The following is a 12,747-nucleotide window of genomic DNA, read 5'->3' as shown; positions in this document are numbered from 1 at the left end:
CATCTGCTTTACAAACTGTCTTTATAAACGCCTTGAAAGGTTATTTTTTACCACACAAATGAGGACATTGCACACAGAGCAACTGGTACAACATACAAAAAGTTCTGCTATGACAAGCATCTGAATATCATTTTTGCACCTCCACGTGTTAGAAAAGTAGTTGATAGTAGCAGTTCACCAGTGGAAGGCAGGATTTCTTATGCACATTCAGTTTTGGACTAACTAGTATTGGCCACAAAATACAGGGGGGAGCCAGTATGGACAAACAGTTCACATACAACTGGATTTAACACTTCCAAAGCTTCCCTGCAAGTTATTCAGCATCATTTCCACCTTCCATTCCATCTAAGCCTCTCCAAAAGCTCAAATGTGCACTCAGAAGCACTGACTTCCAGAGAGTAAATTCACATGAACTTGCAAGGAATCGGTATCCCATGGAAAAGCAACCAAACAGCAGCTTCTCCAGATGCTGCCTGAAGAAGCAAAGCAGGGAACATGGAGGACCAGTAACCTCAGGCGGGTTTGCCCATACCAGTCAAGTCCTAAAAGATGCCTGTAAAACATGTAACTCCCACAATAACATGGTGCTACCAACACTCACACCTCCAGCAGCTTGCCAGACACTTCATTCCAGATTTTAGTGAAGAGGAACATCACGGAAGAGGAGCTTTTTCTGCGCAAAGCAGCACAGAGACAACATCTGCTCCACACCTTCCGTGCTCCTCTGACAAATCCAACCCATCTGCGTGGGCAAACTGGGTCACTTATATGGCAGGAAGAGCTGCAGGATGATTCCTCAAGGCAGACTGCAGAACACTGTCTCCTCCAGGGAGGATTTTCAGTCATGTAACTGTTACAGCCTTGCCCTAAAAATTATTAATTTTAAGCTTTCAGTACTATTTTCTGAGATTCTATCTGGGGGAAAAAAGCAGAGATCACATATCCCTCACAGAAAACTATTTTCATTGGTAAACCAACAAGTTTTGCCCCTTTTTGTATAGGGGGAGACTATTTTATAATTATATTTGGTGACTGTGCTCAGAATGTAACCTAAAGGTGAATTTGAAAACACTCTCAAGGTAAAGGACACAGTATTCCCTCAATGCATCACTGTCACTCTGACCAGATGCCTCTCAGCACAGGTTTCTTGCCAAAACCTGAGCAGATTTTGGGCAGCACAGACCATCTGAAATTTGAAATCTCCAGATTATCTGTTGTGCAAAGTCTGAAACACAAATATATTTCAGAAGAATTGTTCCTTAAGCTCCACCAGAAAACGCAAAGGCATTTAATTAGACCTACGTAAACATCAACTTTGACACCTTAACAGTTTCACACTAATTGAGCTGTGTGTAATTAATATCACCCAATTACTTTAAAAGCTTTGTCTTCTGGATTTCTTACTGCCATGGGTAGTGTTTCATAGGAAAAGTTTAGATCCCAGCTTCCCAAAGAGCACAGAGTGAAGCAAATAGGAACATTCCCATTGACTTCACAGTAGAGGTGATGAGGCTTTTAATCATCAGTCATGCAATTAATGCACAGTACTACTGGTTATAAGTCATATCCTGTTAAAGCACGGAAAGTTGCCCCTTTTAAACGTGACATGATCATATCCTGACCTTTCACTAATCATTAAGGAAGTTCTGCTGTTTATTTTCTGACACCCACACTCAACATAAAAATCATCTACGGCTCTTCCCATACCAACCCCCAATTTAAGTTTAAAAGACTTCTCTTTGTTAAAGGTACTTGATGCATTTCAATTTTAATCTCACAGAAAGAAAAGGCAGAAGAAGCTACTGAAAAATTTCATCCACTGCAAGCAGTTCCCAAGGGAGCTTTGGATGGACCCAGGACTAGGTATTAGCTAAAGTCTTATGGAAATTTCTGTTTATTGATTTTTTTATTCAAAAGCAAACAATGAATTTTCAGACTTGCTCTCCACATCCGGAAAGATCTGCTTTTGTAATGAATACAATCTATGGACAACATAGGGTGTTTTCTATCACTCCAGGTTTTAGCTCCTTTCTGGATTCATGAGGATTTGTCTTCAACTATTTTTTTAATTTTTTTTTAAACCACCACCCATTTTGTTGGTTGCCAGCTTAAATTTACTCCCTGCTCTCCACCTAGGTACCCTCACCTCAGGACCCACAAAGTATTGTCAAGAGAAGAATTCCCACTCAATGGAGAGGGAACAAAATGCATATACATCCATAAACCCTGGCATGTTTGATTCCCAGCCTTCTCATTGCCCTAAAACCCTCAAATTAAAGCCAGTTTGAGCCCATCTTTCCGTGTGTCTGCGCCATACTTAAGTTTCACATTAAAGCAGGAGTAAAACAGAGAGTAAACCATATATTCCTCATATGTGAGGAGCACAACACAGACAGAAAGACCAGGTCCTAACAATAACCACACCCCAAGGACCAGTGTGCGACCTGGGTCGGCACCAAAACGTTACTTCAGCCTTGGGATCTCACGTCAACCACATCAACCACATCGACCAAGCCCCAGCACAGCTTGACTGAGCCTTTGTTCACTTCCTGCAACAACACAATTTCTGGGATGAGACAACTCGACGTGTTATTTGTGACTGTGGCTTTGAGCATTTGTTCGAACCCAAGCAGGCAAAACACATTCCCACATGGAAAAATGGCCCGAGTGTCTGTGTCAACGCAAGCACAGCTCGGCAGAGGCTGAAACAATGGAGTCACCACGGGCTGCTCCTCACGTCGGAGCCGCAGCTCGCTGCGGCCCTTTTTTGGGGAGAGAATACACAGAGAACAGTTTGCTCAGGAAACATGTTGTTGCACTCAGCCAAAGAAGCCAAACCACAGACAGCAAGATGAACTGCGAGCACGTTTTTCTGACCCCAGTTGATAACAGCAGAACTGAGGGCTGGTAAATGCAAGGACAAATTCTGATCAAAGGAGCTTTTAACTTTTTTATCCGACGTTGCAAAGAATCAGACCTGGCTCGATCACCAGCAACTCCACAGATTAATGTGTTAACACCCACGTTTCTTGCCTGTCCTCCCACCTCCAGTCTCGTTTACCATGTCTGCTCTCAGGTTATGGACAGCAACCTGACCCCTTCAGCTCCTTAGCACAGAGCTCTTGTCTCAACATCTCCCCACCTCTGTGGCCCCACCAGCACCCACTGACATTGCTTTCCTGGTCAAGGGTTCTCCAATATAAGACGTGCAGGTTGTATCTGAAAAAGAACTGTATGTTTGATAATTAAAAAAAACAAGGGAAAATGTTTCTGTTGAAACTTGATGCTCTCTTTCCCCTGCACTGCCCGCTCACCCTCAGCTGTTTAAAGGACATGTGGACACAGCATTTCTGCTACCAGACTCCTGCATCTACATCTGCAGAGAACACCTTGGCTGCAGTGATCACTTGCTGATGGCCTCAGTCAGCTCAAAGCCATTTTGACTCTGTCCAAGGAGAAATATCAGGTTCTGAATACAACTGATACATGTCCTGAACCGGTCATTTAAAAACCCAGCAACTGAACTGCTCTGACAGATCCCAACCTTATCTCCTCCGTGTAATCTGAATCTGCTGCCTAAACAGGAGGATGTGCATGAATCAGGACAGCAAGGCTCTCTATTACCTTCCCCAGGAGGTAAAACACCTGCACAACAGTGTGTGACCTGGTTTCTCTCAGTGCAAGAGGTACAGAACTCTAACAAAGCAGAAGCTTGTCTTCTGGCAAGAAAATCAAAGTGAAAATTAAACAAACACAAACAAAATCAGTAACGCTTCCTGAGGAGAAAGCTCTTAGCAGAGGACATCAGTCTCCAGTACTGGTGGCTACCAAATCAATTTTATCACCCCTCAACTGGTTTTGCACACTGGATACCCTACATATACCCTAATCTGAGCAAGTCACAAGCAAACTGGGTGAAAAGATTTTATCCCAGCTGGCACAGGTATTCACAAAATACAGAAAACTTTGTACACACTGTGCTAAAAACCCCCAATATCTTCTAAAAGGTGACCACAACTATAGTCATCAAATGTTGTCATAAGTTTATTTCTTCATCCAAAAAGAAGCTCAAAAAGCATAGCTTAAAGCAGGAAAAGCAGAGATCTTGAATGTTTTATTCTTGAGTTTCCAGTATTTATTATTTATTTGTATTACCTAGCTTTGTTATCAGCTCTGCAGAAGCACAGTCAGTGGTATTATGCAGACAGAGCTCCCTTTGTAGAGACCCAAGTTGAACACTACGACAAAAAATGGTTTTTGTCTGCAGCTCAGGAACATCCCTTAGAGGAGATCAGAGAAATCATTTAAAGTTTTGAGAAACAGTCATCTTGTATAATTACGCTGAAGAAAATCATAATTTGTGAAGAACTCAGCAAGATAACAGACATAAAAGACTTATGTCTTGAATGCAGCTAAATTTCATGTTGTATTAGGGCTAGTTTTGCATAACTTCAAGGTCCCATCTTTCCAGCAACACTTGCTGCAGGGGAAGCAATGAACCACAGCTCAGCCAGGAGAACTGAGCATGGAAACCAGCACACTGCTCCTGCACATGGTACTGCACATGACCATCATGAGAGGTCACCAAAAAAAGCTGTTTGCTAAAATCTCCAGATAGGTTTAAAAGACCTTGTCGTTAAGATCTGCATTACAGAATCCAGATTTTGAGGAAAAGCTCCTGTCAAGTTTTTGCAGGGCAGCTTTACCAGAGAACCCAAGCAGCTTCTACAGCTCTTAAGAGTCCTTTGAACTAAACTCTTCCAATTTAAAGTGATGCCAGTTTTCTGCCCGTGGATATCCAGCCACCTTCCTCGTGGAAGCAGGGACAGAAATGGATCTATCACCCATAGGCACACCAACAGTCAACGGGTCAGGCGAAGATCAAAGCCCAAGTGTCCCAGAGGTTTGGGCCGTGTGGTTATTGTGGGGTGTGTAGGTGATTTTGTTGCTCCTTATCTCCCACGTACCAACGCCAGCTGCTCTCACTGTATTTGTTTCATACTGTTCCTTAAACATTCTCGCAAATTTTAGGTTACTGCTCGGAAAGCCCAAGTACATCATGTTTCTGCTGGAAGGTACAAGGGCAGGACAGAACCGAGTCCTCACTATTGCAAGACTGGTACAATTCACACGTGAAGTAAAACACGTACTGCGATGTCACGATGTTCAAAGTCACTTCACATGACCCCCAGTGCCACCCAACAGCCTCCACCCAGGCTCTGAATTCAAAAGCAGCACAACAATGTGTTTTGTATTACACTTCTGCAGCAGGCTTAGACAGATAATATGAACTCCTTTAGACCCCAAATCCTTCTGGCTGCCTTTCACTTAAGCCTTTCCAAGCACTCAGGTATTCAGATTTCAGTGCACACTGTTTTCTATAAGCCACCACTACCAGTGTGGCAGCAAACGGAGCCTCCAAAGGGCATCCTTCTGCCACAGGAGAGGGATGGCTCAGCACAAGCCCTGGGCATCACTCATGGTCTTTGTGACACTGGAGGGTGCCGTGGGGACTGTCCCAAACCGAGTACTGCGGCTGTGCTCCTGCAGAGATACTGCCAAAGGCCAGCCGCTGACATCTCGCCATTAACTGCATTCACACTCCTCTCCTGCCACGTTTCCCGGGAAATCTAGTTGCTACGCAAAAAAAAAAAAAAAAAAAAAAAAAAAAAAAAAAAAAAATGGGTTAACTGCCTGATATTTCTGTTCCTGAGACAGCAGACTTAAATCTTCTGGGAGCCTGCTTATTCCCATCCTCTCCTTCCCGCAGCTCTTTTAGGACAACTCCCCTCAACTGCAAAGCCATTAGCACATATTATTGCACTTTCCCTGAACCCCAGCCATACTTTAACTCCTTCCTGCCCGGCTCTTTTCCTGACTATTCCTTGTCCTGTGATGTGACACCGCAGTTCCTGCTGCTGCACTTCACCAGCCTCCTGGAAGGGCAGCTCTGCTAACCTGGCTGTCAGATGCAATAACCGCTGAGGCTGCAAACCTGCTCTGCGAAAACCTGTAGATCTAAAGCTTATTCTCTGCCTCCTACACTACAAAAGCACGACTGTTTCAAAGAGCCAGCTGCTCCCGAAAATCCAGCAGGCCTGATTTGCCTTGCAGTGGTCATTTTGCTCATGATTGATGTTCAGGAAGTGGATTGCTTCCCCTCTTTTAGACCCTATCTGGATTCACAGCAGCAAGGATCAGCAAATGCTTTCCGCTCCGGTCCCTTTTAGCTCTGTCTGTAAATGGCCTTTGAGCCACAGCAATTTGGAGGTATTCAGCCTCTGAATCCCTAATTCCTTTCAGCGTGGTATCAAGGCTCTGCACACGCTGCCACCCCGGGAATGCCTTGCTAGCAGCTTCCCATTTCACTGGCTGTGCCAGCGATTCAGCTCACCAGGATGCTTTGTCAATGTAGTAATCCCAGCAATTGTCTGCTTGAGTACTTCATGGCAATCAAAAGCCATTTAAGATTTCAGGTTTGTCTTCCTCTTCCCCCCTCCCTACCTTCCCTCGAAGATGTCTTCCTGTCACCAGGACATTAGCTCATTTCTTTCACCGACAGAGGTGACAAACACGAATTTAGCCCTACCACACTGCTAAGTGTCTCTTTATCCTCCTTTCCAAGAGCAGACATCATCTCTAGAGGTTAAACCAAAATAGCTGTGTGGCAAAAAGCGATACTCAGATCTCCTTCTAAGGGCTGAAGGAGCCCAGTTCCATTAGCTGGATTTGTTAAGTTGCATCTTTAGCCATTGTTTTGTGTGAGCAGATGTTGCAGATCTGGTTCTGTAAACCCAGCTCTGCCACAGCACGCGACTGCTCAGCGAGCACGGGCAAAAACAGGGATGAGAATCCTTCCCACACCAGCAAAGCGAATTCCTCCCCAAATAACATCAATCTCTGGACAATATTGCGATAAATTTCCCTTTCTTGAATTCTTGACGCAAAATCTGATGGATGCTAGACAAGCTCTTCTGCCAGAAAACCTGTTACGTGATGTTCCAACACAACTCCAGCCTCTCTGTATGTAAATGTAAATTACACAGCGCATGAGATTTGCAATCCAAAATGCTCCATCCCACATGGTGATGAAAAGAACATAACCCTGAAGAAACAGATTCTTTCACCCATTTCAAAGCATCAATCATGCTCTCCCTGTAACTTAATTATAGGTCTAGTACTGAAAGAAGGAATTAAGTTTCCATTAAAATCATAGTTGGTGGACAATATACCTCAGATTGCCCAAATTAAGCAATTTTACTGCATTTGGTGCTGATATAAAGAGAGATTTCCTGGAACCAGAGCTGGGCAGAGGAGGAGATGGAGATGGTCCATCATACACGGTTTTGCCATCCTGTACTTATTGGCCAACAGGGCCAAGTACTTTTCAGCCAGGGCAGGCGGGAGATGGAGAAGGCTTGTTCCAGCACAAGACTAAAGGGGATGTTTTATTAAAGATCCTCTCCAGAGTTCCTGGCTGCTCCTCCGACGGTGCTGGCTGTGCAGTGCTCAGCCAGAGCTGGGGTTATACCCGAGCTCACATTTTAGCTCTTAACTCTTTCAGATTTCCCAAGCCAGGCTTCCCGCGCAGCCTCCCAGCACTGCCTGCTGGCGCGGACGCCGGAGCAATAAGCATATTCCAGCATATTTCAGCAGAGCAGAGTGTTTCACCAAAGCCACAGACACGTCTCTCACAGAGGAGATGATTATCCTGATGCTGCCGAGGCTTTGGACAGAATTCCTGTTAGCACTCACGGCCATACCCAGCTACAGCTGGAGACCACGCCGTGGGCTACAGCAAGCAGCACAAAGATCGTCCCTGCTCCAAAAATAGGTGTGCTCAGGTAACAAGCACTCGGCTCTGAGCCCCCAGTTCCTGCATCAGCTCCACCAGCCCAACGCTTGGAGTGTTTCACCCAAGCTGACTTCCCTCATCCAAGCTCTTTCACTACCTGGTCCAGCCTCAGCAGCAGCTGTGGCGAGCAAAGGTGGGTTTTACTCTTTGTTCCCAGATGCCTTTCCTGGGTCTCATTCCCAAGCATATGGTTTTGGCTTGGTGCAGTGGTCTTTTCTTCCCTATCCAGACGGTCACAACGGTCTCTAAACTTTATTACTGTTCCCATCAGGTTGTCAGCTCTCCCTAGAAGCAGCAGCCAAGGACTGCACCAGCGAGGCACAGCCGTGCCAAGGCAGAAGCACTGAGGGACGAGGCACTTTGACGCCCGTGACCCCTTCGGTGACCAGCGGTCGGTGCCCCCTCGCTGTTGTGGGGCATCCTGACCCTCAGGCAAAGCCGCTGGGGCCACCTGCCAGGCAGCACTTGGCTGAACCAGACCCTGTGAGAGCGGCAATGCGACTCCCTCGACCCCTCGCATCTCCGCCGACCTGCCCGGGCAGCGGAGGAGCGCTCGGGGCACTGATTCTCCTGCACCCCGCACCCGCCCGGACAGCGCCCCGGGGCTCCCTCCCTGCGCCCGGGACGGTGCGAGGAGAGCCGGGGCTGAGCGCGCCCCGAGGATCGCGAACACCTGCCTCGGGCAAGGGCGAGCGGTCCCCGGGGCCGGCGGGGACATCCCGGCTGCAAGGGCATCCCGGGCCGGGGGCTCGTCCCTCGGGGGGACCGGCCGTGCCCAGAGCCCGGCCCGGCCGAACCGAGCCGAGCACAGATGAATGGGACCGAACCGAGCCAAACTCAGCTCAGCTCAACGTGGCCAAACCGAATCGAGCCGAGCCCAGATGAATGGGACCGAACCGAGCCAAGCCCAGCTCAGCTCAACGTGGCCAAACCGAGCCGAGTCAAGCCAACCCGACCCAACCCGACCCCAAGCCCATCCGAACAGACCCCAGCCCAAGGCAGCCCGCCGGACCCGAGCCCCGCCGAGCCCTCCCGACCGCAGCCCCTCGGCCCCCTCCCCGCCCTCTCACCGGTGCGCGGCCACGGCGCGGCTCCGCAGGTACTTCTGCGCCGTCATGACCCCCACGAAGAGGAAGCTCTGAGCCGGCGGGCCGGGGCGGCGCGGCGGGGCGGCGGCGGCGGCGGCGGGCGGCGGGCGGCAGCCCTGCGGGCGGGCTCGGTGGGGCCGCGCCGCCGCCGCCAGCTCGGAGGCGCGGGGCAGGACGAGGCGCGATGCGAGCACGAAGCCCAGCACCAGCCCCAGCAGGACGCTGAGCCAGGCGCGGCGGCCGCGGCCCGCCATGCCCGCCCGGCCCCGCTGCTCACAGCGCCGCCGCCGCCGCCAGCCGCGCCGAGGCGCCCAGCGCCGCCATGGGGGAAGGGGCAGGGACGGGAAGCGGAGGGAGGGGAGCGGGGGGCCGCCCGCCTCCCCGGCCCTGCCCCTCGGCACAGGCGCCGTGTGCGGCCCCTGGCCCCGCCCGGACGCCGCCGAGGTGGCGGGGCCGCCGCGGGCGCAGCCCCCGGGGCCGCCCCCGGACCCCGCGAGGGGGTCCCGGTGAGGGGATGGGATGGAGGAGGAGGAGGGGAGCGGGAGCGGGAGCCGCGGTGGGACCGGCAACCGGCTCGCAAAGCCCCACCCTGGAGAGGGACGTCCCGCCCCGTCCCTGGAAGTGTGCCAGGCCAGGTTGGACGGGGCTTGGAGCAACGTGGTCCAGTGGAAGGTGTCCCTGTCCGCGGCAGGGGTGTTGGTGTGACATGAACTTTAAGGTCCCTTCCGACCCAAACCAGTCTGTGGTTCTATGACAGGGGCCAGCACCTTGCCCCAGCATCCCACACAGGGGACAGGGACCCTGACCCAGCATCCCACACAGGGGATAGGGACCCTGATCCAGTACCCCACACTGGGACCCTGGGACTGGCACACCAGAACATCAGCCCAGCTGCCCAGATCAAGAGGCTGGGACAGGAGGCTAAAAGAACACGGGTGTCCAAATCTGGGGACGGGGACTGACGCCCTGGACATAACCCCAGGACAGGCATCCCAGCACCCTCCACCAAGACCCCAGGGCAGAACCCTGGCTCAGGGGCCAGGACTGGCACACCAGCCCTTCAGTCCAGGATGGGAAGGCACTGGGACACTGGGACCCTGACTCAGGATAGGCACCAGGTCGGGGTTCCTGCTGCCCAAGCCCCAGCCCTGCCCCACGGCACACGCAGAGCCAGAGGGGAGGCAGGTGGGGAGGAGCAGCCTTCCAGCCCCGTTTGCCTGGCACTGATGCATTCCTGCAGCACATGCCCTGGTGCCAGGGAGTGAAGGCACAGGCAGCCCTCCGTTTTTTCCCACCTTGCTAATTAACTCGACCAGAAATAGGTCAGTCTGTTTCCATCCGCAGGCTACAGCGACTGCTCAAGAGTGAAGACTTTATTGAGTGAAGATTTCTTTTTCTTTTGTCCAGACTGACTCTCCATGTGCTTTTCATCTACAGAGCGCTTCAGCTTCAAACACTGCAGCCCCAAAACCTTCACATTTCACAGGAAAAAACCCCTCCAGTCTTAACAGAAGAAACTTATCAAGTACAACCCACTGACCTCCTGCTTATCATTGTGGGTTTTTTCCATTTCCTGCCCACTTCGGCATTTCCAACTGCCATTTTGCATTTTATTTATATCATGATGTCATCCACAACAAGCTGAGAAGAAGAAAAGTCTCGGTGTAATGGCAGCCTGCTCTTTTGAGCAAGAACAGTTGCAAGACAGGAAGCCGTTAACAAATTAATATTCTACATTAATAAAAGCCAAAGAAAGCCATACCTAAAATATTTTTATGATCCCTGTATCACAAGTAATTTTATCACTTCTGGGATTGAACAAGTAATAAGACAATCTGCTTTTCTAAAGAACTCGATGACATGTCTTGAAAACAATGCTTTTGTGGGGGTTTATTGCTCTTCTAATGGTGCAATCCTCATACCAAGGTCAGCACCGGTGAACTCTTGATGTCAGGAGCAACAAAGAACAGAAAGAAAGTGCCACCACAATTTACGGTAATAAACAACAATAAAACTAAAGATAAATAGAAACTAGATAAGAAATCAAGCAATGAATAGGAAAAAAAGAGCAGTTTTCCTTTCGGTTGCCCATGAGCAGAACACAGAGGTATTGAGATGTGTGTTTCTGGGAAAGCAAAGAGAAGAATTAAATGGTGAAAAAGGGAAAGGAAGAACAGTCCAAACTGGAAAACACAAGGTGGGTAAAGTGAGGGAAGGGCAGGAGCACCACTGCTTGGCAAAGGCCACCTGGACTGTCCTTGCCACCCCCTTCCCAACCACTGCTGTAATTCCTTTCTATTTCCCAGGGTTTGCAATGCTTCACTATTATTTCTAACTACAGGTGCCCTGATCCCTTTCCATGAAGTATAGGGTTATCCTCAGCCTGTGCCGCTCTGCACATATGGATCTTTTAGTCCACTTTGAAAAGCTTCTTCACCAAACTCTGCTGCTCCCCTCTCCCCACAAGCTTAAAATACAGGACACCAGTAGTCGTTCAAGCTGAAATAAAAAGTAAGGCCACTCCTTTCCAAGAGAGACACATGTGGCACGTCCATAAGCAGGAACAGGATTACGCTCTGCGTGCTCCAAATCAGCTGTAAAAAACTCCTGATTCAAGGGAAAGCCACTGTGGCCTATGAATTACAGGAAAAGGCAGAGCTAGCGTGGCTAAAAGGCAATAAAAAAGAGAAAGGTTGGGGCTGGGGCTGGGGAGCTGTCAGTTGGCTTCTTCCCACAGAGAAAAGAAGTTAGTCATCAGAACTGAAAACTCCATGCAAGTTCAGCACACATGGAAATGATGAAGCAGAGCAGCACACTGCCCTGTTAGATCTCCTCAGCCCCGAGCTCCCCTTCAGCGTGTTCCCACCCCCCTGCACCTCCACAGCCATCACAGTCCTGGAGCTATTCAATGCAGGGGGTGAGAACACTTGGGGAAGGGGCAGGAGAAGGAAGGGGCAATTTCCTGGTGCCACCTGGAGAGGAGGCACTGTCAGACTTCATGCTGTCACCACACGAGATCACACCCCTGGCTGTAAGGCCGAGATGTCCAGCTATAAGGAGGGGGTGGCACCTGGGAACACCGTGGTGCTCCCACAGCACATCCAAGTGCCTCCCTTTATGTCACTTATTGTGCCAAACTCACGTTCCAAAGTGCTGGCAGGCAAATGCCCCTTCTACTGCTCCTGCCCCCTCCCCTGTTCTTGCATACAGCAGTTGCTGTTTCCACTATTGGAAAAAAAAAAAAAGGAAAAAAAGCAGATTAAGGGAAAACTTGAAGAGAATAGCTTAGTTCTTCCAGTGGAAATATAACCCTGCTGTTACCTGCCTAAGTATGTTTTCAATCTGGATGGCAGAGAAGGGTCATACTACATAATCACCTTTAAGGTGATTCCCCTATTAATACAGCTCTTAGTCTCAATAAACAGTTGACACTATATATTATGGCTCCTATATATTAAAGGCATGGTATTTTTCTCATCTAACACTGTATACAAGCATAAGCACATTTTTATGCAGCGTGTTTTCTATTCCATGTGGGATGGCTTAAGGAAATATTCTGAGGGCTCTCCAAAATCTGCAGAGGATGCACATTGTGTGTGCTCATTCTCCATGTTCCCATCCCACTCACTCCAGTGAGATTAGCACCCGGACCAGCCAGCAAGAGCCCACTTGACAGGCCCACATGGTTTAGATTCATAATCAGATTAACAAAACAGTAATCCTATTTTTAAACAATGAAAAAGCCAAGTCCTTGAGGCGGTGAGTTGGTGTGTGTGTGTGTGCATACAGAATAGATCTCATCCT

General features: G+C 49.3%; 1 protein-coding gene across 1 annotated transcript in view; it reads right to left on the bottom strand.

The window, feature by feature from the left end:
- Nucleotides 1-9,223, bottom strand: part of CHSY1 (chondroitin sulfate synthase 1) — a 76,457-nt gene extending 67,234 nt beyond the window's left edge. Inside the window, exon 1 of the mRNA XM_027714803.2 lies at nt 8,926-9,223. Coding sequence (XP_027570604.2) covers nt 8,926-9,197 — 272 coding nt within the window. The 5' untranslated portion in view covers nt 9,198-9,223. The remainder of the gene's footprint in view (nt 1-8,925) is intronic.
- Between the last annotated feature and the right edge of the window lie 3,524 nt (nt 9,224-12,747).

This window comes from Pipra filicauda, unplaced genomic scaffold (genome assembly GCF_003945595.2).
Source record: "Pipra filicauda isolate LSUMZ 115617 unplaced genomic scaffold, ASM394559v2 scaffold70_size2993248_pilon, whole genome shotgun sequence".
Classification (NCBI taxonomy): Eukaryota; Metazoa; Chordata; class Aves; order Passeriformes; family Pipridae; genus Pipra; species Pipra filicauda.
Note: the sequence above shows the minus strand (reverse complement) of the source record. Positions and strands in the feature narration are given on the sequence as shown.